Source organism: Patiria miniata, unplaced genomic scaffold (genome assembly GCF_015706575.1).
Source record: "Patiria miniata isolate m_02_andy unplaced genomic scaffold, ASM1570657v1 HiC_scaffold_29, whole genome shotgun sequence".
NCBI lineage: Eukaryota > Metazoa > Echinodermata > Asteroidea > Valvatida > Asterinidae > Patiria > Patiria miniata.
Genome location: NW_024037068.1, coordinates 7463246 through 7489915, shown reverse-complemented (window position 1 = coordinate 7489915; position 26670 = coordinate 7463246). Strand labels below are relative to the sequence as shown.

Sequence of the window (26670 nt, the reverse complement as noted above, 5' to 3'; positions counted from 1 at the left end):
TGGTTCTCCAACAGTACATTTGTATGGCGGGTACCGGGTAGAGCACTCAATTACATCGCGATGGCGATGAGTGTGTGTGGGAACCATCGCAGCTAGCTGGTACGCGGTGACACGACGCGAGCGCGGGACCATTTTTCTAGTACATTCGACACTGACTTAAAAATACTACGATGCTGATGAGTTGAACGGCCGTCTTGTTAAATTTTGGCGTCTTGAGGATTTGGAGCTTTGAAACAAGATGGCCGTTCAAATTGTGAAATAAATGATTCTGTGTCTTATGTCGATATCAACGTTTTTGGAACGTTATCAGAATGTTACAGTAAAACGTTACATTTAGACGTCCGTAAAACAATATTCAGACGTTGTTGATAACATTGTTTGAATGGTACAAAGCAACATTTTTTTCTAACGTCTGCATAACGTTCAGGCGACGTTTTTAAATAACGTGTTCCAATTGTTACGATGTAATGTTTCTTTCAAACGTCCGCATAACGTTCAGCTGACGTTTTTACAGAACGTGTCACAAATGTTACAATGTAATGTTTCTTTCTTAAGTCGTTATAACGTTCAGATGACGTTTTTAGAGAACGTGTTACAATTGCTATAATAAAACGTTTCTTTCAAACGTCTGCATAACGTTCAAATGACGTTTTAGAGAACGTGTTACAATTGTTACAATGAAACGTTTCCCTCAAACGTCTGCATAACGTTCAGCGGACGTTGTTACAGAACGTGTTACAATTGTTACAATGTAACGTTTCTTTCAAACGTCTGCGTAACGTTTAGGGGACGTTTTTACAGAACGTTACCGAAGGTAACTTTCCAGGAACGTTATGAAAACGTTATGTGTTAGCTGGGATGTGCACATTCTTATGGAGCCAGTGGTACACTGGTACACTGAGCACCATAGGAAAGCAATTCAATTCAATTCAATTCATTTATTTCTTGTCACACATATATATAAATATACAGTGAAAGGCTCTGTGATTTTTGCTTGCCCAAAACATTAAAAATACATTCGAAACTACACAAAAACATCACCTGTACACAGTTACAATAACAAAGACAATAAGAACTAACAAAAATATACATAATATTTATATCATTTATTCTAAAACAGTATGGCCTAAATACAATTGAAGCTAAAGTAAAATAATACGATTACTTACAGACGGCAGTAAAACTTAACTAACTGTAGTATATATGCGATAATATTACACCTGGAAACTGCAATCATGTACACACTTATTGTGAAGTGTCATCATTAAGAATGCGAACAGCTGTTGGGTAAAACCTGATCAATGTGCGATTTGAACCAGATTTAATTGATCGATAACGGTTCTGTCATCGCATTGGCAGGAACAAGTCGTGTGCTGGACAAAAAAATTGTCGTGAACAATGGAATGAGCCCTTTTCTTAACTCGAGAGTGGTACAAATCATCAAGTGATGGGAGTTGACATCCAATGATTTTACTGGCAGGACAAACGATCCGACTGATGCGCTTCCGGTCATCAGCTATGGCATTGCCTTACCAAACGATTATTGACTGTGTTAAGACACTTTCAATCACCGCCCGGGAGAACTTCAACAGCAGTCTTTAATTGACATGGAAGCTTCTCATCCGTCTCAAGAAAAACAAAAATTGCTGCGCTTTTTCTAATAATGGAATCGGTATTCAATCCCCATGTCAAGTTCGATGATAAACGAACACCAAGGAATTTAAAATATTGTACTCTTTCAACTTCCGAGCCATTGATGACTAAGGGAGCAACAGCAGGTGGATTCTTCCGGAAAGTCTACAATAATTTCCTTTGTTTTGCTAACATTCAATTTTAAATTGTTCTCAGAGCACCAGTTTACAATAGATTGCACTTCATAACGATACGATGTCTCATCGTTTTCAATTAATCCACCCACAGTCGGGTCATCCGCATATTTTACATTAAAATTGTCAGCTGAAGTACTGCCACAATCATGGGTAAATAATGAGTACAGCAAAGGAGATGAAATGCAACCTTGAGGCGTGCCGGTATTTAAAACCAAAGGTTTAGAATGATGATTACCGACTCAGACAATCTGGGAACGATCCGATAAAATGTCTAAAACCCATTTTCAAACACTGACATTCAACCCTAACGAAATCAACTTGTCGTGTAATTTAAAAGGCGAAATCGTGTTGAAGGCGGAGCTGTAATCAATAAGTAAACGTCTTGCATAGTTAGGCATTTTCTGATCCAAAAAATGTGTCGCATTAAATAATGCAAGAGAAACTGCATCCTCGCACATGCTGAACTTTGTATCCTTGTGGAGACATTTCTTTGTTCTCGTGTACTAAAGTTTTCGAGTTTGAAAGTACAGTTTCAAAACGCTCTTATTTTAACCAGAATTAATTTCCTTGGCTGAAATTCAGACTTAATATCCCTTTTCTAAAACTCTACCATTTGCGACGGAACAACATACGTTGGAAATGGTACAGTTTTGGAGTAAAATCAATATATCTTTTTCGTGAAAACCTTTTGGAGACGTATTCATCTAAAGAAATTGCCATATGGAGACGTATACAATCGTTTGTTCCCTATTGTGTGCATGTCTCCAGAAGGGCACGGTGTATCAAATCAAGCTCGCCTAGGTTCCATTGTCGCAGCAAAAGATCCTGAAGCAGCCAAAGAACAGGCAAACCGCTGACAACAATGATTGATCTTACTTGAACATTAAATATAGGGCATTCCACCTAGGTAGGATGGTAATTTGGAATGGGCATACATGTATTAGGTCAGGGACAAAGACATTTTAAACGCTTGTGGACAAATAGTCAGACTTTAATTTAAAGGTGAGCTTTAGAATAAGAATTAGAAAGGGAAGTCCCCGGGCCAACCCCAATATAAGGGCCAAGTTTGACACCTATTAGGGTGGAGATGATCTTCCCAGACCAAGGGTCTTCCCAAGACCTCCCTAGTCAGAACGACCTCAAGGCTTTGAGGGTGCAGGTCAGTTTGGATGGTAATATACCGCCAATTGTGAATAATTATGAATGATAATTAATGAACCTGTTAATTGCACAATAAACTGCAAAGACACACACCTGATGCGGAATTGTCGGTTACCTCCAGCAAACAATGATAATGTATTCAACAATAATCAATAGATGTACAGCTAATTAGAATTAATTTGCATCGTTATTTTATTATCAACAACGCGCACGGCATCAGCAATGCACCACAACATAAGTAATGCACCGCAATATACTACTGAGTCAGCAAATAGCCAGAAAGTATCACTGTGTTCAGCAACGCTCAACGCGTAAGCGATGTACACAACACGTTGAGCTTTGTGCTCGATTACGCTTCACCATGCAAGCTATTGCGTCAGCATCGTACAGTACATTTACTTTTTACAGCTGTGCAGCAGCATGGAAACAATGTTAATTTAGTACAGTCACGTCTTGAACCCACAGCGTGTAAGCATTGCTCAAAACACAGAGTGCAAGAAATAAATACTTAACGCTGTCCACAACTCAACTCCCCGAGCGTCACGTGTGTAGCCCTACGCGCATACATGCACTTTATCATGTACCTTATGCGCCTTTGGTAAACAAATCGCGTGTTTGGTAAACAAAGCGCATTTACTAATTGCATGCACGGATTGCTAAGCCACGTCCACTCACGGGCGTACGGTTCATTCAGAACATTAGAATACAATAACATGTACATGTACATACGAACTACAATTTCCGTTACAAAGGGTCGATCATGATGGAATATGTCCCCGTACATTATTTAACTGTTGGTGTTTCTCTTTATTTACACGACAACAGAGATTGTGTTAGGTTAAGGACATATTACATATTCGCCAATATCATTGTTCAATAATATAAACTAACATGGAAAAACTGTGCAATTAAAATTAAATGAAATTGAGCTCTCAAAGTTTCGTTTTGATAGTTAGGCCGCTCAGCACTATGCTATGGAAATGACTAAGATAAAAACCAGCCATAAATTGTTGCGCGACCACCTCCGGTAGTATCCAAATAGTCAACAAGCGTAGCCAACCATCGTCGACTAGACAGAGTTCGGGAATCATTAAGTCGAACTATGGTTAACCATTGGTCAACACTAGTTTTTTTGCGCGAACTTGTCCTATGAAGACACCATTGATCTCCATTAGACTAGCATACAAATATTGAGTGTCTCAGAGTAGAATGGGAGGAATACTATCGCAAGTTAATGTCTGACCTTTTCCATTTCACGAGGCGAAGCCTCGTGATATGGAAAGTCCAGATTTTACCGAGCGATAATATTCCTCCCATTTCAAAATTTAAAGCCACTTAATATTTGTTTTATTTGACTGACATAACAGATCTTTGTCATTTGATATATTTGAAATTTGATTTCAATGCAAAATATTCTTGAAAAAAACAACATATTTCTCTCTTCCGAAACATCCCTTTGCGAAAATGTTTGAACCCAACGCTGGAGCGCTGGCTCTTTGTAACAATACGTGCTACGCGTAGAAGAATGGGACTTTTTGAGCCCCGGCGTGGTAGGGAGCAATAACGAGTGTCAGATATGTGAGTTCCACCAAACAAATGACAATGATCTGTGTGTCGGTCATATATTAAGTATCATTAATGGAGATCAATAGATGACACCTTCCTGTACAAGGCCGCAGCCATTTTGTTTTTACATGGACATCCATTTTATAATCAGCGGAAGATTGCCGTAAATGAACAAAACCGCCGCAATCACGAAGAAGAAGCGATCCAGCACCGCTGCAACCAGCTTCATGTCTTCTGAGTCCTGTCGAAAAGTAATGGTATAAGCACTATATAACCGTCACTACAGTATTTCCCCAAAGGTGTAGTTTCAATATGTTTTTTAATTAACAACAAAACCGCGAAGCAAATTATTATATTGAACATCTTTAATTATGTAGATACTCATAAACATTGGCCTTAGCTCATGTGAGTGTTATTTAATTTCCCTGATGCCTCACCGCACATTGGTCAATTGATCACAACATTTCTGGGCACTAGTGACAAACTTGCTTGCCTTTACAAATGAGAGTGTTTTATGTACGCAGTGTATGACAATTCATGTTGTGAAAAAGAGGTGCGGTTGGCGATTGGAATCATTTGCCCTTACCAGTCATTATGGCAAGACCTTGGTCTGATGATCAAGCGCAAAAGATTTCAATATTCAAACTGCAGCCCTCTTTCATGATAATATGGAGTATTTTATACAGCTCACTACGTGTAAAAGCACTGAAGTTAAATAAGGAATTAGTATGCTTGAAGAAAAATAAACTCACATTTTCGTCTTTGATGGCTTTGGAGCAACTCTGGGGGTCTTCACGTGATTTCAATTCGGCAACCTTATCGGAAAATCTATCCTCTGTGCTTGTCGAGACACTCTGAGCCGCGTCTTCGTCCACCGTGTGAGTGCACTTGGCGTCCGTCGGAGTTTGCGAGTCGCTCATGTCAACTTTCCCCTTCCTGGTACCTGCTCTCGTCACGCAGACAACCACGGGCAGAATGCGGAGGAACACCATTCGAAGCACGCGCCCGCGTAGCGGCCCAGGCCGGTGGTGCACTCTGACGGTGACCACGCTGAGCAGGATTGCCAGGCCAGCCACGAGGAAGTTACACTCGATGCTGCTCAGTAGGATTGGCGTGCCTTGGCCGCCCGTGATCGGCAGAGACTCGATCACGACCAGCCAAAAGACGGCCTGGCCAAGCAATATGGACACGGCCATAGACACCTGAACAATAAAACAATCAGGCCGTATTAATATCAGAAATACAGATTACTCTAAGCTTAATTGCACGATGGGGTAACATTTGCATGCAGGGAATTTATATTCAGTAATCAGTTCTAAATTTAAATACATTGATCAGAGCGAATGAAAACCGGGTCACGGCTGCTGAAATGTGGATTTGGAGAAGAATGCTAAGCACCCGGGTAGGTGGAGCTCTTTAGCTTTGATTGACAGTTCACCTAGGAGAAGGACAACTTAGACCACAAACCTGGGTAGGTAGAACTCGTTAGCTTAGGTTGGCACTCTGAATAGGAGAAGGACAACTCTGATCACAAAACTGGGAAGGGAGAACAATGTTAGCCATGTTCGGTAATCTACTATTCTGTTCACATCTGTTCACTAAGGCCTCACTTGTGGCTCCCCATAGCTGTTAGCATGCGACAGGGGCCACTTCTCGGACAACGGCTTTGATGGCTTTAGTCCAGGCAAAATACTTCATTTTTGAGTGAACCTCAAACAAATTGCAACAGATTTTTTTTCACCACAGTGCATTTTTATAAGGTCCCTAAAATGACATACTAAAAGTCAAAAAAAAATCCAAGTGGTGGAAATATGCCTAATTTGCAGAAACCCAAAATGGCCGAAAATTGTAGGACTTTCACATTGATTTGGTCATAATTCTCATACTCGATAGCTTTTTGAGGTACTTAAAACGACAATTTTGGTCCGTTTACATTGATTTCATCATAATTCTAGTCCTAGGTAACTTTCAAGATCCCCATGTTTCCCAAATTTTCCATATGCCGTATATTAGTTTGCATAAATGCCATATATTAATTTGCATAAATTAAAGTTAAAATTATGGCTGCCATGTGTGGACATGTCACAATTCAATTTTCCCTGATAATCCAAGTTCAGTTATTTATACATAAAAATCACGGTGCATTTCTATAAGGCCCCTAAAATAGTCCCAGCAAATCCAAGTGGTGGAAATATACCTAATTTGCATAAATTCAAAATGACCACTTAAAAACATGATTTTCATATTGATTTTGCCATAATTCTCGTCCTACATTGCTTTTTGGGTTGCTTTAAAGGGAATATACAACATTTGCAAACATCAAAAAACGAAATGATCACATTATCACGAAATATCTTACTGGATTGTTAGGGAATGACAGTCAATTAAAAGCATCCTGTAAATCGTAGCTCCTGGTGTGCTGACATTTTCAAGATTTTTTTTTTCCAACGCTGGTCGGCTTACCAGCGTTTGAGAAAACTGGCTTTTTTTTTCAAAAACTGCTCTGAATTTTTTCCAATTTCTATTTCCAACGTCTATACATTGCTCTGATTCATCGTAAGTGGGGTCAGGGCAGGGGGCGGATCCAGACTGCCATTTGCCGGGGGGGCTAGAATTGTAATGGAGGGTCGAGGACAAGCAAGCGGATCGCGAAGCCCTTAAGGCGTGGGGTCCGGGCCCGCTTAAGGGCCCGGGGGGGGGGGAATGGATTGTAGATGCTCTGTGGTGCAATCTGAGGCGATTTCTGGCCGCTTTCCACCGTTATGAAAACGTTTTAAACATCGAAAATTCCTTTTAATTTGTAATTTGTTTGTTCTTTATAAAGTTTGTTATGTACTCAAAGTTGAGAACCATTTTCCATCTCCGTATTTTTTTTACAACTTTTTATTTTGGAAAGGGATTTAGGCCACTTGTAGTCCGAGCCTCAGCCATTTGCTGAAGGTACTTTAAGGTGGGGCACCGCTCGGGTGAAATTATAACATAGAGGAAATTTGGCTGGAGGACTAATGCGAGCTCGGAGCTCGAAGCCCTTACGGCGTGGGTCCGGGGCCAGCTTAAGGGCCCTGGGAAATTTTCGATCGTAGATGCTCTATGGTGCAATCTGAGGAGTTTCCTGGCCACTTTCCCTAGATTTTTGCTCTTATGAAGTTTCTTCTGTATTCAAAGCCTAAAGTTGAGAACATGCACATTATTTGTTATTGTTCCGCGCTCGGTTACATAACTGATATGAATTTTAATATTTCATTACAAAGGATCCATATTTGTGGAGTGTGACAAACTGGCATGGAACGTATCCGAAAAATATTTTAATAGAATCTGAATTGGCCATTGTTTGATTTTGTTTAGTCACCAAGCCGGGGCGTGAAAACGGTTTGACCTTCATACGCATTGTACGCAACAGTTGTCCGCGTGCAGTCCATAGAGCTATATTAGGAGGTGCGTGAAAATTGCCACGCCTTTTGAACGATTGTTCTTCCTCAAACTCAAAACGTGTGGCCCGTCGGATCGATCACCGTCTGTTTTCCACCGATATTATACATTTTAAAATATTTGCCGTGCGCGTGCGCCCCCCTGCGGCCCCCCCCCCCCCCCGATCTGCCAATGGGGTCAGGAAACCAGACTACAAGAACATGATTGATTTTCTTGGTTTTTCCAGCATCTACCAGCCCAAAACGTGAAACAAGTCAGTTCAACAAAATTTCTATAACATACTAATCCTCCAAATCCATATATTTCTTAAATCTGAAACAACAGCAAATGTTGTATATTAAAGCAACAATTTGTCTTTTTACATGATTTCCCCATAATTTGCCAAATGCCGTATAATAATTTGCATAATTTCAAATAAAGTAAAGTAAAGTTACAATTATGGCACACTGACTGTGACCCATGTTGGGACTTAGGCCATGACAAATGGGTCGCGGGGGAAACTTTTCCACAAGTTTCGAACTTTTATGAGTCTGATCTGTATATTGGAGAAGAGGCGAAAGATACGAATTGAGTAATCTTCATTATTCAAGTGGTTCTCGCTAAACTCAAAAATACAAACTACGGAATAGTAAATGAAATGAAACTGTAGCTTAACTTCTATTATTATCATATATGATTACAAGTAAACAAATTGCCTCCAGCAGATGGGGGTTGGCAGGTCATTGATGGCAAATCTTCCCATACAAATGGACAAACCGCCTGCACCACCATCACTACTTGAGGTCATCCGATGTGGGTGTAAGAAAGACTTGTGCTAATAGAGACTGCACGTGCCGAAAGTATGGCCTCTCTTGTTCAACTGCTTGCACTGAATGCCGTGGCACTAGTTGTGCCAACTCGCCTACAACCAGACATTGATCCTAATGCTGCTGAAGATTAATTAGTCTGCCACATAAGTGTTCATTCTAAGATACAAAGATGTACGTGTAGATGATAACAACCAGACTAACATTGCATGCAAGCCAATATGGATGAAAGGTCGCCAATAGGGATCTTTGTGATATTTCTGTATTCATAACTGAACTTGGATTATAAGAGAAAGTACAATTGTTTTCTCCCTTCACAGTAATCATATATGATAAGAAGTTAAGCTACAGTTTCATTTCATTTACATTTCCGTATTTTGTATTTTGGAGTTGCATAATCAAAACTGATGTTAATGATTTAGCGAGAACCACTTAAATAAGTGCGACTTGAACTATAATTGTGTTTTTATTTAATTGACTTGCTATTTGTTAATTGTTTAGCATTAGTATTTAACTTTATCATTCTGTTCTTGGATGAAAACTACTCAATATGTATCTTTCGCCTCTTAAATCAGACTCAATTAAAGTGCAAAACCTGATGAATAGTTACTTTCGCGACCAATTTTTCATGGCGTAAGTCCCAACACAGATCCTAATTGTGCTGTAACTTCAACTTTACTTTATTTGAATTTATGCAAATTTGCATAAGGCATTTATGCAAATTATTATACAGCATTTGGCAATTTTGGGAAACAAAGGAACCTCGGAAGGTACCCAGGACTAGAATAATGATGAAATCGATGTAAAAGGACACATTTTTGTTTAAAGTGCCCCAAAAGTAAAGTAGGACGAGAATTATGGCCAAACCAGTATGAAAATCATATAATTAGTGGACATTTTGAATTTATGCAAATAAGACATATTTTCAGCACTTGGATTTTATTTTTACTTTTTTTCGGGACACATAGAGATGCTCTGTTGTGTGATACATAACTGAACTAGAAGTTATTAGAGAACATTCAATTGTGACATGTCCACACATGGCAGCCATAATTTTAACTTTAATTTATGCAAATTAATATACGGCATTTATGCCAATTATTATACGGCATTTAGCAAATTTGGGAAATATAGAGATCTCGAAAGATACCCAGAAATCAATGTGAAAGGACAAATTGTTGTTTAAAATACCCCAAAAAGCAATGTAGGACGAGAGTAATGGCCAAATTAATATGAAAATCATATAATTAGTGGCTATTTTTAATTTATGCAAATTAAGCATATTTCCACCACTTGGATTTTTTCTTTTTTTTTTTTTTTTTTTTCGGGACCATAAAGAGACCTCCGTGGTGTGATATTTATGTACATACATAAATGAACTAGAAGTTATTAGGAAAAATTCAATTGTGATGTCAACACATGACAGCCATAATTTTAACTTTACTTTATGCAAATTAATATATGGCATTTATGCAAATTATTACACCGCATTTGGCAAATTTGGGAAACATAGGGATCTTGAAATTTACCTAGGACTAGAATAATGATGAAATCAATGTAAAAGGACTAAAATTGTTGTTTGAAGTTCCTCAAGAAGCTATCTTCATGTAGTATGAGAAATATGGCCAAATCAATGTCCTAAAATATGCGGCCATTTTGGATTTATGCAAATTAGGCATATTTATGGAATTTTTTGGACTTTTAATATGTCATTTTAGGGACCTTATAGAAATACACTGTGGTGAAAAAATTTCTGTTGCAATTTGTTTGAGGTCAAACCTTACATTGCCTGGACTACTTAACAAGGTGTGAAACCGAGTCCTCCGTCAATTAGGGCTTGACTACCCATACATGTGGGACACGCCTATCCCAGCATGCGAACACAGGATCTGGCAGAGTGAGCGGGTGAGATCGACAGAGATCCAACGGCCATAAAGGCTGCAACAGGAAAGGGTTGTGGAACGCTAAGGGCACGCCTAGACACTATAGGCGTCGTGGCCATCCACTGCAGCTCAATAAGTCTCCGGTCATGACGGCTTTTTCGAACCCCCGGAAAACCGGTTTAGGCCGAGAGAGAAAGGGATTGCCCGGGCCTGTGCATCGACTTTCCCACTATAAACGCTTCCCGCACAGGTTACTTTGTGCAACTCTCCTTAACTTCTCTATTTCCAAAGCTCGATGGTGATGGGGAAGGAGCGAATGTACCAGGTGAAGGTGACAACTGGGAGTTGTAAGTTCCAACCCTGGACACAGGCGGACTGTCGACGATAGTCGCTCTGACTCCAAGACAACAGAGGTTGGCAGTTTTACTCATCCAGCGGTCGAAAACAAAAGAAAAAGGCAAATATCATGTTTGGAGTATGGACCGTCCGAACACTTATTGAAAGAAATACCTACACAAGACCTTAGAGAAAAACAATCCTCATAGCAAGAGAACTGGCACGGTACAGCATAGACGTCGCTGCGCTCAGTGAAACTAGACTTGCAGAGGAAGGATCTTAACACAAGGGCGGCCATACTTGCCTATTCTGGAGAGACAAGGCCCAAGACGGATACAGAATCCACGGGGTGGGACTAGACATGAAGACAACACTTCTTAGCCAGCTTACAATATCTCCCCACCTCCATCAACGACCGGCTGGTAATATTCCGTTTTCCCCTCAACCCCTCTCGTCATGTATTACAGTCATCAGCGTCTACGCCCACAGGCTAGCCAGCAGCGATGAAGTGAGGGAAACCTTCTACGAGGATCTCGATCACCTTCTGAAGGCCACCCGTCCGGAGACAAACTCATCCTGCTGAGCGACTTTAATGCCAGAGTCGGCACTGGCAACAGAAATTGGAAAGGCGTGCTGGGCCAAAGTGGAATGAGAAAAAAATAGCTCGTCAGGCCGTCATTCAACACAGGCAAGCTGGCACATCCTGATCTGCGCGACCGCTTCGCGACCAGTCTGGACGACAAGGTGACCTCCAATGGACCTCTGGCTGGAAGCACAACACATCATTGGGACAGTTCAGAACGACGAAAAAGGTGACAGCTCAATCGACACCCGAATACATGCGGAAAGCATTCACGGCGAAGCAGAACAACATGTCCTCCACCTCCAAAAGGGACCGCTTCAAGCAGCTCCAGAGGCAGACTCAATGTGACCTCCGCTGTATGCAGGATGAGTGGCGTGAGAAAAAGACAGACAAAGTCCAATGCTACGCTGACACCAACAACTCTAATATGTTCTTCAGCTTCATTAGGGCAGTGTATGGACCGTCCTAACCAAGCACCACCCCCCTCCTGTCAGCGAACGGCACAATGCTGAAGTAGAAGAGCGTCATTAACGATTAAAAACACTTCAGCACCCTTCTCAACAGTCCATCCATTGTCAGTGCAGATGCCCTGGACCAGATACCCAAGAGATCCACAATCGACAGCCTCAACTTCCCTCCCACCCTGCAAGAGGTCAAAAAGCCATCAGCAAAACCAGCTCGGCAAAAGCTTCTAGGATGGATGGGATTCCCGCAGAAATCTTGCAAGGCAGTGGGGCCAGTTGCACTTGAAACCTTACACAGCATTCTCACCGGCATCTGGGAGGAAGTAGACACGCCACATGATTTAGGGACACCACTATTGTCTCCCTCTTTAAGAACAAAGGCAGCAAATCCAACGCATCATCCTCAATCGCCTGGAGAACCTGTCAGAGGCACAGTGTGGCTGCCAGCTAGGCCGCAGTACTGTTGACATGATTTTCGCAGTTCGTCAGGTGCTACAAAAATGTCAAGGACAAAATCTTCAGTCTTCACCAACCTTACCAAGTCTTTTAATATTATCAATAAATCGGCCTTGTGGACATTCTTGGGGAAATGTGGCTGTCCCATGAAATTTGTGAGCTTGATCCGCCTATTTCACGACATAATGACTGGCCTAGTACTTTCTGGCGAAAAGGTGTCTGAGACATTCGAAGTCTCTAACGGCGTGAGGCAAGGCTGCGCTCTGGCCCCTGTGCTCTTCAATCTCTTTTTCACCTGTGTCCTCAGCCACGCTGTCCGAGACATCGAAGACGGTGTATACCTTAGGTACAGACTGGACGGTTCGCTCTTCAACCTTCAACCATCTTTGCCGACGACTAGACTGTGCCCTCATGTCACAAAACGAGCAGGCTTTTCAGCTGATCTTTGATAAATTCGCTAAGGCATCCCGCCTTTTTGGCCTATCAGCCTGGGCAAAACAAAGGTCCTGCTCCAGTCCACCCTGATATCTGCGGCTCCCCGCCCCTCTGGAGACATTAGAGAGGTTTCGCATGCGACGGATACGCGTACGCGTACGTTTTAGCTATCCGTACGCGTAAACGTTCACAGCTTATTTCGCAATCCCAACATCGACCGTCATTGGTGGCGCTATGACAGTCGAGTAAAATCCAAAATGGCAGCCTCCATCGACGATGTCATGTTCATGGCTTTAGAGGAAAATGACGAAGAAACTGTGTTTTTATTACTCGAATCCGGTGCTAGCACTACGACAGGAAGAGTAACATATGAACCTACCTTACCTAAGTTTTCTTTGGAAGCTTTGACAGATGACCAGTGTCTGGATATGTTTCGTTTTGACCGTGAAAATCTTCATCGGCTCTGTGCAGCATTTGGGATTCCTGATAAAATTATATGCCAGAACCGGACTGTGGCATCAGGTAGGCAGACTCATCCTTTCGGAAATAGTTCCAAATATGGACATCACTCATTTTCCCCTACAGTGACTTATCAGCCTTCAGAAAGCGATAACGGGTCCTAAAAATCAAATTTAGCAGGGACAATTTTGAAGCATTTTGGCCTACTGTACTGAGAAAACAATTATATTTTTTTTTAGACCAGCAAATAAGCAGCATGACCAGTTTCAATCATAGGGTTGTGCACAGGATGTCAGGGTTAAGAACATTTTAGGTCCATTTGGGATTCTCTCAGATTGTGCAACTGAGAAACATCCTAAACATAAAACAGCGTTTTGATGGAGCTATTTTTTGTCCCTGAAATCAGTAAATAGTTTACTAGGACTCACATGTTTCATGCAGTGTAAAGTGTGAGTAACTTGTTCTTCACAAAACTGCAGTGCAGATTATGATTTTGATGAAAAGTCATATTTTACAATTTGTGGTCTTTATATCCAGACAAAAATTAACATTTTAAATAATTAGCGATTTCTTAGTAACAAAAAATGAACCGGAAAATGTAAAAATTTAATCACAATTTGCAATTCAGAAAAAAGGCACGTTTGAAAGTAAACCTCATCTTTTTTATTTTTCCTCCTGTCTTATAGGTATGGATGCGCTGTGCATCTCACTTCGACGATTTGCATACCCTAACAGATTATCTGACCTTGAGAGAGTTTTTTGGACGCCCCAAGTCTACCCTTTCATTCATTGTGAAGGAAACAGTCAATTTGCTCCATGCTCGCTTTAAAAACTTACTCCAGGACATCAACCAGCCTTGGATGCAAGGTGTAATGCTGCAGAGATATGCAGATGCCATTCAACAACATGGAGCTCCCCTCGATAATTGCATAGGATTCATTGATGGGACAGTAAGACCGATGTGCAGACCAACCCACAATCAACGTGTGTGCTACAATGGACACAAAAGAGTCCATTCTCTGAAATATCAGTCCGTCATGCTGCCCAGTGGAATCATTGCAAACATGTATGGGCCTGTGGAAGGCCGCAGACATGATTGCGCCCTCCTGCGAATGAGTGGCCTACTGGATCAGCTTCAAGCCAGGCCCCTGTACAACGTCAACGGCAATCCATTCAGCCTATATGGAGACCCGGCATATCCAATACACAATAATCTCCAGGGTCCATTTAAAGGGGCTCACATCACCGCAATGCAACAGCTGTACAATCAGCGGATGTCTAGTGTGAGAGAGTGTGTAGAGTGGGGATTTGGAAAAATGCTGTCCCTATGGGCTTTTCTTGACTTCAAGAAGAACTTAAAACTACTGTTGCAGCCAATCGCAAAGTACTACATAATAGGAGCTCTGTTCACCAACTGCCATACCTGTTTATACGGCAGTGAGACATCTAATTATTTTGGATTGCAGCCCCCAAGCTTAGAAGAATACTTGATCTAAAGCGTCTCCTCACAGTGGCTGGGTATTGCAATACAATGTACAATTCAATGTGAATTCAGCAAATTCATTGTAATAAAATTGTGGTTGTACTTATGTATAATTTCATCAACTGATTTAAAGGGTTAAGTTATAAGGCCTAAAAAAATAGTTGGTCTCTGGTCAGACCAAATGTCCGAAATTGATGCGGCGACGCGGTTTTTTGTTGTTTTGTTGGTTTTTTTTTTCATTTTTTCAAACTTGGATTGTATAGACAAGGTGGGTACTATTTTTTGCACTTTTGTGTCCTCATATACATAGGTGTCCTCCATAATTTGCCTTTGTGCCCTCCATCATTTGCCTTGGTGCAATTTCCCCATTCCCTAGTACAAAAATGTGAGGAGGTGCGGCAATAGAGGGTGCTGTTGTAGCTACCACGGACAACTTTAAGAGAAAAAAAAGGTTGACGCGCATGATTAAAATCGATGCGCGCGATGACCAGAGAACGACTATTTTTTTTTTTGGCCTTTGATCTGTTTATTAAAACCACTGACAAATTGCTTCAGAATAGAAAGGTGCTTAAAGTTGCCCCCCCCCCCCCTGTCTCCCCCTCTCCCCTCCCCCGAGGTTCTCAACATTTTTTTTTCCCATGAATTGACCTTGGTGATATGTGGCCTTTTTTTTAGTAGTATAAAATGGGTGCAAGTGCCACTGTTACCTGCCAATGCTACCCCCTCCCATTTTGTTTTAGTGATTAACACAGATACTGTCAAAGTGGAACTTATCCTCAATTTTGTCTGAAATTTCCCCTTGTCCCTCACTTTAATAACAAAAAGTTACCTGATCAGTACGATTATGTTAACACTTGGCAAACTCATACAATTGACTCGTCAATAAAAATGCTAAATGCCAGAAATACATTGTAACAGTCATTATTTATTTAATGGATTTTACTTTTATTTGTTCTGAATTATACTTCACACTAAAGAAAATTAAAGTCAGAGCAATTTCCATAAGTAAACCACTGCCCTTTCATTGAACATTACTATGCATTGAGCATTTACTATGAACCATCCTTTAGATTACAATTTAGATTGCAAAACTGTTTCAACAACAAAACTGTTTCAACAACAAAACTGTTTCAACATTTTTTTAGGTCTCAACTCTCAATGTGATGTGATAAAACTGGACGAACTGTCGTGTTGATTGGGTAACAACCAAGAGAAAGAAGGAAGTCATTTGATTTAATCTTCCTTCTTTGTTAGTTTCAGCAAAAGGTGCAACACTTGTGAATCATATGCCAACTTGGCTTGTCGCTCTTTCTTCTCCAGTACAAAACGTTCTTTGTCTAGCTCAAGCTGCTGCTGTTTGAGAGCAAATTCCTTCTCTGTCTTCTCCTTTAAGTACTGGATGTAGTCGGAGCTTTCAACTTTCTTGCGTTTCTTGAGTGGAGAGGGGGTCTGCATCCTGGCTTCATCTGAAGAAGGAGAGTGGAAGTCACTTTTTAAAATATGCAGAATATGATGCAAAAGTAGTCATCACTGGGAGGGGATGGATTGGGGTTGGGGGAGGGGAGAGCCTTGTGCCTTTTCACTAAGGAAGGGATGGATCCACTAGTGATGGTACATGTAGATGACACAGAAATACATGCAGAGTTGGGGGGGGGGGCAATTCAGCGGTGGCATAGCAAAAGGGAGTACACATGTATTTCCTGAAATTGGTCCTGTGCTTACCATTCAATCCTTCAGCCTGCTCAGTGAGACTTTGAAGGGCTTTTTGCCGGACAGTCTCTCCCTGCTCCAGCTTTTTCTTCTCTACCTTCGCTGCATCTTCTTTCATCTTATCCATCTCAGATTCCAGCTCCACAATTTCGCCCAGTAGCCGCTCTCGTTCTCCATACTCCTCATCAGTTCCTGAGCTAAAGTGTCCAGGAGGGAGATATGTATATAAAGAATCCTCTATTTGCATTTTGGGCATGGCTGAACAAAAAATGTGCCCCGTGAACAAGATCGTGCATATTTTGGATAAAGGTACTCATCGTCAAATTAGATTGCGATTCATTGTCCAGCAAAATTTGGGAAATTTTGGCAGCAGTAGTTCTACAGTATAATGTATGATGCTGTGATATGTATAACAAATTAGCATTAGATCCACAAAAATTTAGATTTTTAGCCATTCACAACTGCTGGTTACCTCCCCCCCCCCCCCCAAGCCAACCGCATTTTTTTTTTTACTTTATGCCACTGTTTTTTTTTTCTTCAGGAGAAAACAGACAGTTGAACAAGACACAAGTTGACCAGCTCCCGCATCCATTAGCCTAGGAATAAACTTGGGAGTCAATAGAAAAAGATGTTTCTTATAGCTGCATTTTACTGAAGATTCATTTGATAAAAGGTAATAACTTCAACTACCTGAATAAGAAAGTTAAAAGCTGGTACTCACGCTCTTAGTGATGCCAGTTCATCTGCTTTGAAGGCAGACAGAAGCTTTCTGAAGCGGTCTTTGCAACCCCTCATGGTGACTTGGCCATCCGGTCTCATCAGTCTTACAGCCTCATTCAGTTTTTGGGTCAACGTTTCCCATTTTTTGGTGTCACCAATTGGCCAATCAGCTAGCACTTGCTTTAAGACGAGTATGTCCAAAGCAGGGTAAAACCTTGTAGAGGATTTTTTTGCGCTTGAAGTTGAAGCCATCCTGAAAGATAATTATAACAACACTATATGAAAAACTTTGACCAGATAACTGACAGAAAAGCATATACATGTATAAGCTGGTTTTAAAAAACGCACATGCTCTAATCTGCCACTTGCCGACATGCTAGACCTGTGAACTGGGCTATATTTATATACATACATGACTAGTCACGGTTTGTTTATATGAACTGGACATTCAAAGTGTTTGAAATCCTGGTTGCAGACCCTCCACTTCAATTTCAAAATTACACAAGCACTCTATTTTCAGCATATTCCGTAGGCCTAGCCTAGGCTAAGTTTATCCAAGAACTTCTACTTATAACTTAGTGGCAGTGGCATAGGATCTGTCATTTGTAAGGAAAATCGACAGACGTACGTCTACTGCAGAACTAGAAGGTTTTTGAAAGTCCAGCCTATGAACAGAACGTGGCTAACCACATTCACAGGTCTATACAGCTAAAACGACAGCTAGCACACTTGGGTCAGGTTTGTACTTTTGTAGCTAAGTGAAGTCTATTTCCGACAGCGGAGAACCACTCTGCACCCACTTTTGGTACCTGATTTTGTGGCTAATCTTGTCGTATTCCAAAGTTTTGAAATACAAAGAAATGACATGTACATGTTCAGCAATTAATCTGTTTTAAAATCTAATCATGCATATGGCAATAAACTAACAGGGAATTATTAGAAATGTGAAATTTCAATACGCGTTTAATACTTACGTGTAGAGAGCGAGATATCCGTGCCTTGTATACGGATAGCGGATAGCAAGACACTGTGACGTCATCAAAACCACAAAACTGGTGACGTATCCGGCGCGCTAACCGTATCCGTTCGCATGCGAAACCTCCCTATTGTTTATACCGCAACGGATAATACGCAGAATGAAAATTCAATCAAGCCGAACTTTATAAAAAGATGTATTTTGAGTACAACTTCAGGTGTGTGCATGAACAATTTACTGCATTGTGCACAAAACAATGCCAACAGTTGGTTGCGGTTCAAATATTGACGGCTCTGACCATTCCGTATTATTTTGGCCGGGAATCAGGCTCGCAGCAGCACGGCGGCTGTTTAATGATGCACTATGGAAGGTCCGCGAGAAGGTGAAGCAGAGTGGGGATGCATGCATGGACCGTTCATGATGCATCGTAAATCAGCCGTCGACTGGCGCACGCGCTTTTGTTGGTAACCGCAAACCACCGTTTGATGATTGGTTTAAATTACTTGATTAATATAACCTGAATAAATGAATAAGTCATTAGTTCCACGAGATAGAAGAGGCCCTTGCGGCCTCGCCGCTTTTGCTAGGCTGCTTACGTGCCAGCATCCGGGATGTGTCACATGTCCGGGAAGGAGCGTGGGACTTGACTAAAGCTAGTCTATTTGTGAAAACGATGACGATTTAAGGGTTATGGAAAACGACTCACTTTCTCTCCACTCTCTGGGGGTAACCAGAAGACCCACAGTGAGATGAACGTCATGGCCCCAGATGGCAGGGCCACATTCATCAGGGTGTAATGAGGAAGCCGCTCGGCGGTGAATTTCAAACCTAATAATTGGTAGGTTCGTGAACCAATAACGTATTCAGGCACCACGCCGTACAGTTCGAGGGGGCGCCACTGACTGGTTATCTCAAGACCATACACACTGCTGGCGCCGGCACGAAGGGTAATCATGTCCTTCGGCATATTCTGGGATGAGAAGGTCAGCCAGCAGGTCTGTCGATCGAATGGAAACTCCGACAGTTGCATCGCGCAATGTGTCTTGTGGATGACCTGACCTGCAAGAAAAGATAAAAGCGTCGGTAACTAAGGTTAGGGGTTTAGCATCCCTTGTTTCGTTTTGTCAGTAAGATCGTGTCTATTAGCATATCGTCACGTCACCGACACTAATAAGTAATACTCAAAAGACCAGTTTCCTTACCAATTCAAATTCATGCATGCATGCGCAAAAAAAAATGGTCCGGAAGGCAAAAAGAGAAATCGGCCCATTAAAAATGTACAGGGGTCTGGATCAGCTTAGGTAGACCAGTGTTGATTTCAATGACAGCCCGATCGTCGTAAGGTTCGTTAATAGGCCGAAAGGTCGATAGTCCAAAGGTTCGTTTAATAGTCCTAGGAGTTGCTAGTCCGAAGGGACGTTTATAGTCCGAAGGGTCATTAGTCCGAAAGTTTGATAGTTCGAAGGTTCGACAGTCTAAAAATATATAACAAGGTTAAACAACCTCAAAGTTAGAAAGTCCAAGTAGACGATTATGTTACCTAGTCGGAACGAGAATTAGGTACGATAGTCCGAATTGATAGCATTGAACATAATTGCATATTCAAACTATCAGCCTTTTGCATTTTCGGAATAACGACAATTCGGTCTTAGTGGTGTGACATAGCTCCAATGTGCTGAATGATTGTGCAATTTTCGATAAAAGCATGAAACTTTGCAAGTTGGTTTTTCATGCCATGAAAAAATAGGCCATTTCATATTCAACCTCTTGAAACCTTACGAGAGATCATCACTTTAGTAAACCCAAAGTCTGTATAGGACAGTAATATAATTTACACAATTGTAAATAACACTTTTTCCTGACCAAATTCTTGACTTTTTTAGATATTGAGAAATCAGATTAAGACGTAGTGATACCCGTTATGTACCGTATTTGTTCGTCAAAACGCCATTTTGTCGTGACCCAAGGCTCAAAAGTGCCACAGAACGGTATTTCACCCATAAGTTTACAGTCGTGTTATGGATTCAGACCATACAGGTCAGGTGACCTCTGACCTCGTTTCTCCATGTTTATTGGCAGTGTAGTATAATGGAATTGAAATAGAAAGAAATCTGTGGGTCTGTTTTGTAATGGAAAATGTACGTATATCAAGCAATATTTACTTTTGTGTACTTACTACACCCTGCTGCTGTATTCAGATAGACTTGGAAAACCACTTTTTTAACCTTTTTACTAAGCCCAATTGTCACTGTAAGAGAGTAATGCTTGTCCAATGTGCCGGTTATATTCGTTCGCGTCTGCGTCTGCCCTTATAGAAAGGGCAATTGAGATTAGAGTTCATGCAAAACAATCTGTGGGGTCTGACTTCTTGACATGTGGTAGAATAATTATTGCAATATATTCACTTAGCTCTAATTAGACTTCGGTCATGAAAAAGTGTCATTTTGAAAGATTAAACATGATACATTACGGCAATCAGAGTATACAAAGTTCATTTACGGCGCAAAAGGTCATCATAGGTCAAATATGAAATGTCTACATGTCTAAAAAAAATCCATAGCAAGGCAAGAATACCAACAAATTAGATGTGGGTAATACAAATCGGTGTTTTGAATAGTTAATCCTCTTATAATCTATACATAGGACACGCAAAGATCACTGACCCGTTGTAGGCCATCAGAGGTCAGATATTCTTTTCATAGCATTAAGCACTTCACATTTTGACTTGTGTCTTCAAAAAGGTGAGCTCTAAAGGGTGAATCGTATAGATGTGGTGCCGTTAAAGATCATTGACCTCTGGAAGGTCATCAGAGGTCCATTGTGGATTGTTTCGCATTTGGTCGTCAGTACAATGTATGAAAACTATGAATAGACTTAGGCCAAAGTACAGTGATGTTTCCCAAAACAAATTGGTATAACTAGAATATTCAAAGATATTACAATCCTCCTAGGTCACCAGGGGTCAGATATAAAATGCCTCCAATTCTGAGATTGTTTGCCATGCCTTTAATCACAAAATGCACAATTCTGTCCCCATGCCGCACCACTATCCATAGAACTTTTTTTCCCTTTGGACTATTGAACCTTTGGACTGTTTAAACCTATTTTAAATTGGCACTACCGAACATTCGGATAAATGAACATTCAGATTATCGAGCCTTGATTATAAGACTTGTAGGAGAAGACGAGAGCGGGAAAAGACCTTTGTGACTGTTACTTCTTGACAAAGTCCATTTGGTCGCAAGCCTGTAGACTTATACTCAGTCCGATGCTTGAAAGTTTATGCATACCTTGTAGTTCGACCGTTCCATCCCACTTCAACAAGGCCAAAAAGACGCTCTCCTTAACAGGGTTTTCAATCCTGTCACCTGCCCTGTGAACAATCCGCAAGATCAAAAACAAATTTTCGATTTATCGTTTCATTTAGACTCAGACGAATGCGAAGCACGCAAAGTTACGTCATGAATACTTTGTTTTAATGAACCTTTTTTGCCGGGCTAGTTTGAACTCACCCGTTACTCAGAAGAATCTTGGGCGTCCATATTTCACTGAGGCCCAGTGATAGATCAGTGATGTTGTCATAATCCATTGGATCCCAGCGAGCTCGGTAGTCGTGCCATGTCTTAAACGAAACCAATAAACTCAAGTTAATATTACTCAGCTTTTTTTTTTTTTTTTTTTTTTTTACAGCGGAAGGATACAGCATGAAGTGATGTCATCGTTGACAACACTTTTACACACATGTTGATATGGTAATTTTGCCTAAACCCTAATGTCAGAGGCGTGTCCAGCGGGGGTGGGGGTCAATTTATTCTGCCACATTTCCTATTATAATCTCGTGATAGGAATAATTCATGACTATTTCCAAATATGGACTGGCATAACTTGTGACCAATCAGATCGCTCTTAACAAAGTCTTACCCAGAACAATCGACCTCATATGTACCAAATAACAAATGACCGCGCCTGATTCGTCCTTAAAAGCGCTCTCTTATTGGTAACAAAGTTGACCTAGAAATAAATGAATATTCATTGAACCTAAATATTCATTGTGCCGGAGGCGTCACAAAGTCAAGGCAGAGACTTCGAATAGCATATCAATTAACGACAAAGATTGGGATTCGATTTGCGAGGGCGTCTTACGACGTAGGACTACCCCGTATAGAACGATAACATTGTTCATCTTACCAATTTCAACCTTGACGCGCCTGTCATAACCTGTGCTTTCTCGTCCTGCAGTATCGATGAAAGAGAAATTTAAGGTGGTATATATCATTTGCAGCTATCAAAAAATAGTAATCGACGAAATTTCCCTTGAAAAACTTACGGAGTTCAAAGATAATAGTGGTACTAAACTGCCTGAAAAGTTATTCTCTCTTCCACGCTGTTATTTTGGAGGAAAAAAATAAGGCCATTTCCAAAGATGCGTCAAGTGATGCATTTGAGAAATTTCCGTTAGTAGTTGGTTTGTGTTTCGGAAAAGTGCGCGCATGCATTGAAGATTGTGTTTCGGCAAAGTGCGCGCATGCATTGAAGACACGACGCACACGAGTGAGTGGTTGATTTAATTCTTTGGTTCTTTGGCTACAACGTGGCGCCCTACAATCATGTAACCGTTCATCACCTACGCGTGCGTGCACTCTCTTTGCATGTTTGAAAGTATATAATTTGAAAGTATATAATTTATTAATTGAGTGACTTCGCAGAGCATGCACTGTCGTAGCCTACTGGTTAGGCGTGCTGGCTCGTGATCGGTGTTTGACTATTTGCTCTGCCTTTTTCAAGTTTGCTTTTTTCTCAACAATCTTAAGTTTTATCTTACAAATGTTATTTTTCAGTCAGATACTAATTGATTAGCAGGAATTTTCTTTTTATTTTCTGATTTCAGGATCTGGATGACCCCAGGTATTTGTGTAAAAGTAATATCGTGTCCCGGACGCTGGATTCGGGTGCAATTCAAAACAGGACTCGCCACTTCTGAAGAAAACCTTCAGGAAACTAACCCACATTCACCGATATCTCCACTAACGGTCGTTTCATCACCCCAGCATCAAGTCATCGGTCAACCGGACCCTAGCACAGAAAGCCTTTGATTTCTGCGACCAAGACAACCACAAGCGTGATCTCAAGCACATCCAGGCGTCACTTCAACGGAACGGTTACAAACCCAACTGCATCAAGATCAGCAAACCTGACCAACGGGTCTCCTCTACGAAAGGTCCTTCCACTGTATCTCCCTCAGTCACTCTTCCATACATAGGTCCAGCTTTTCATCACCTTCAACGTATCTTACGAAAAGCTGGCGTCAAGGTGTACCACTCATCTGGCAACAAGCTCCAAGGCACCTTCCACACTCAGGACTCCTCTTCTAAGCCGGGAGTCTACCGCATTCCATGTGAAATGCGGAACCTTCCTACTAGGCTCAAGGAACACAGAGCACATGGACGGCGAGGGGATTTTGACAAATCGGTCAAACATTCCTACATTAACAACCACAAAATGATTGGGATGCAGCTGAATTCATCTCACCAATCAAGTTCTGTCATCCAAGACGCATACGGGAAGCCATCGAGATCCGCAAGCACAACACAGTTCCGCAGGTCATCGGGTTTCACCTCAACGACATCTGGTCCTCACTCCTCCAGACTGATTGTCTCCTATACCTAGGTCCTCAGCCGTCATCTTAGACTGATGGGTCTCACATACCCTAGATCCTCCCTCTACTGAGACTGCTACCTTACTGTTCCACTTCAGTGGACACACAAAGCTTGCTCTAAGATCCCAGCTACCTGGAATCCACACAGGATGCAACTTCACACTTCATCGATTTCACCTTTGCTACTTAAGTGTTTACTTTCCTGAAGACGGTCAGAGCATACTGACCGGAACGTCAAATTTATACCTCTGGCTCTTTTCAGAACCATTCTCTTGGTTGAGAAATTATTCGCACATGGTGTTTCCGCAAACCTTTATTTATATAGATATTGTCGTCTTGGATTTTACAGCATTAAACAGAGCCAAAACTTCATCGGGTTTACTTGTTAAACACCCGTACTTAGATAGTGCGCACTTCTGTTGCTTCAAACGGAAAACAATTAACAATTTGACATGATTTTTTGCACATAAGCAACTTCAGACGTGGGTGGTTAGCAACACACTCTGAACATGCAGACACACCAACACCATACAGTCGTGCTTTAGTATACTTTCATATACTGTAATTTACTTTGTCCATATGGTATAACACTCTCCAATATACTAGGAACCCAACTTACTACAGAGGACCGCTTCCAACAAAAGACACCCAGCCAGTAAGTCAGCCAGCCACCCACTCAACAGGCAACCAGCCAGCCACCAACCCAACCACCCACCAAGACAGCCAGTCAGCCACCCACCCACCCACCCACCAGCCACCCCGCCACCAAGCCACACAGTCATTTACCCAGCCTGCCATTCAGCCAGCAAGCCAATCAGCAAGCCAACCAGCCAGCCACTCACCCACAAGCCACCAAGCCAACAACCACCCAAAAGACTAGACACCCAGCCCCCCACCCACACAGACACCCAGTCAGTAAGTCAGCCAGCAACCCACCCACCAGACAACCAGCCTGCCTGCCAGCCAGCCACCCACCAGCCAGTCAGCCACCCACCCACCACCTAGAAACCCAACCATTCTACGAAGAGAAAAACAAGGAGACAATATTTTATGATAGCTAGTTTTAGATGCACATACCATTGATATAAGGGCGTACATGTGTAGCTCAAGATCAACAACAACCGACTGGTTGGGCGTAATGGCAGGCCGTACTAGCATATCGTAGATACCGTTGCCTGTCACGATCAGGTGACGAAGACGCGTTTCGGTCAGGTGTGAGGCAGATGCATTGTGGGCAATGCATGACCATGCTGCAAGAGTTGAACAACCAAAAGGATTTAACCAAATTCGATTCTTATAATTGTTGAACTTGTTTTTTTTATATTGCTGGGCTGCAATAGCATGGAGAGTCAATCTGTGTCTGTGAAAGCACATATCGTAATTTGCATTTATCCCAAAAGTAACCAACGTTGGGGTGAAAAAACACGAGATCGTATTTTTCGATCAAAAGGTTGTGCATTGTTTCTCAGTTTCTCAGTTTTCCTCGAAAAGTGCACAATCCACTGAGCTGGAATTTCAATTGGTGAGGTTTTAAACATTCTTAAATATTGAGTGGTTCTTTTAAGTACAAATGATATTATATACCTTTAAGCCGGTTTTGTATTTCATCTGCATGTGCGTATATCGGAGGTTAAACAAATGAACCAATTGTAGCAGAACCTATTTTAAAGCTACATTTCATCACTTGCAACTATACAAAACTGACGTAATTACTGTTGAGAGCATATTCGGTTTGAAGATAGTAATGGGACTAAACTTACTGTGAAATTATTCTTTCTGGCATACCGTCATTTTGAAAACAACAACAACAACAAAAACAACAACGAAAGTGGCACGACGCACACGCGCGCGGCTGCTTTAATTCGTCGGTAGCTGCGTGGCTGCAATTGGCTGAATGAGTACGCTGATTTTGGGCGTAATTCCAAACATTACTTGCCAACTTTTGATTTGAAATCCAGATCCTCGAATGTTTTTTTTCTTGGAATATACAGCATTCATTGAGCAAATAATTCACCAGGTTACTTTTTAAGCACCCTTCTTTAGATTGCAAGCACTTTTGTTGTGTCAAAAGAACATAGCGCACAAATTACAAAGATTGACCGTATCATAAAATCTACGGTTATCTGTATGTAAGTGCCACCAAAAAAAAACCCCACCAAACAAACATTAATTTAAAACACTAAGCCAATCTTAACGAAACCAAACCTGACCATAGAGTCCAGCCAATCTGGTTTTACGATGAGACAGAGAAACAGTCACATTTGTTTAAACTAATCGGTCCCAGAACAATATTGTAGGTTCACAAAATAACGAAACGTTAGAGTTTTCAACTTTGCCAAAAAAACTGCAATGGATTAACAAAGATTAGCAGCTGCAAAATCAGTTGACATACGAAGTCCAAGTGGACCCAGGTTGGCGCGCGCCTGAGGTGGGTATCTTTATATATTTTTCATGATTACGTTCAACAAATTATTGTACTGTTATGTCCAATCACTTTACCCGTAGTCAGCAGAAGAGAAGAGAGGAGCCACCACGGTGCTACCAGTCCGCTCGCCATCACGTCACTCCGCGTCAACCAGCTAAATGATCCGCCCATGGAACGTCGTTGCTAGTTAAAGGGCGGCCTCTTAGTTGGCGCACGGAGGCCTTTGTGTATTATAACCTGTTCCATTTTTTATCTGAGTAGCTACTTTACGTTTTTAGAAAACAGAGAAATGT

At 41.4% G+C, this 26670-nt stretch overlaps 2 protein-coding genes across 2 annotated transcripts; both read right to left on the bottom strand.

The window, feature by feature from the left end:
- Window positions 1–4381: 4381 nt before the first annotated feature.
- Window positions 4382–26670, bottom strand: LOC119735898 (neuronal acetylcholine receptor subunit beta-3-like). Its single transcript, XM_038209844.1, has 8 exons — window positions 26452–26670; window positions 25030–25202; window positions 22485–22529; window positions 21809–21918; window positions 21587–21669; window positions 19003–19355; window positions 5309–5758; window positions 4382–4797 (listed from the first exon to the last, which is right to left on the bottom strand). Exons 1-8 carry the CDS (start codon window positions 26546–26548, stop codon window positions 4681–4683), a joined length of 1428 nt encoding a protein of 475 aa, XP_038065772.1. The 5' UTR covers window positions 26549–26670; the 3' UTR covers window positions 4382–4680.
- LOC119735899 (stress response protein NST1-like) lies at window positions 15892–18374 on the bottom strand. Its single transcript, XM_038209845.1, has 4 exons — window positions 18295–18374; window positions 17322–17573; window positions 16613–16797; window positions 15892–16356 (listed from the first exon to the last, which is right to left on the bottom strand). The coding sequence occupies exons 1-4, from the start codon at window positions 18357–18359 to the stop codon at window positions 16124–16126; spliced, it is 735 nt and encodes a 244-aa protein (XP_038065773.1). The 5' UTR covers window positions 18360–18374; the 3' UTR covers window positions 15892–16123.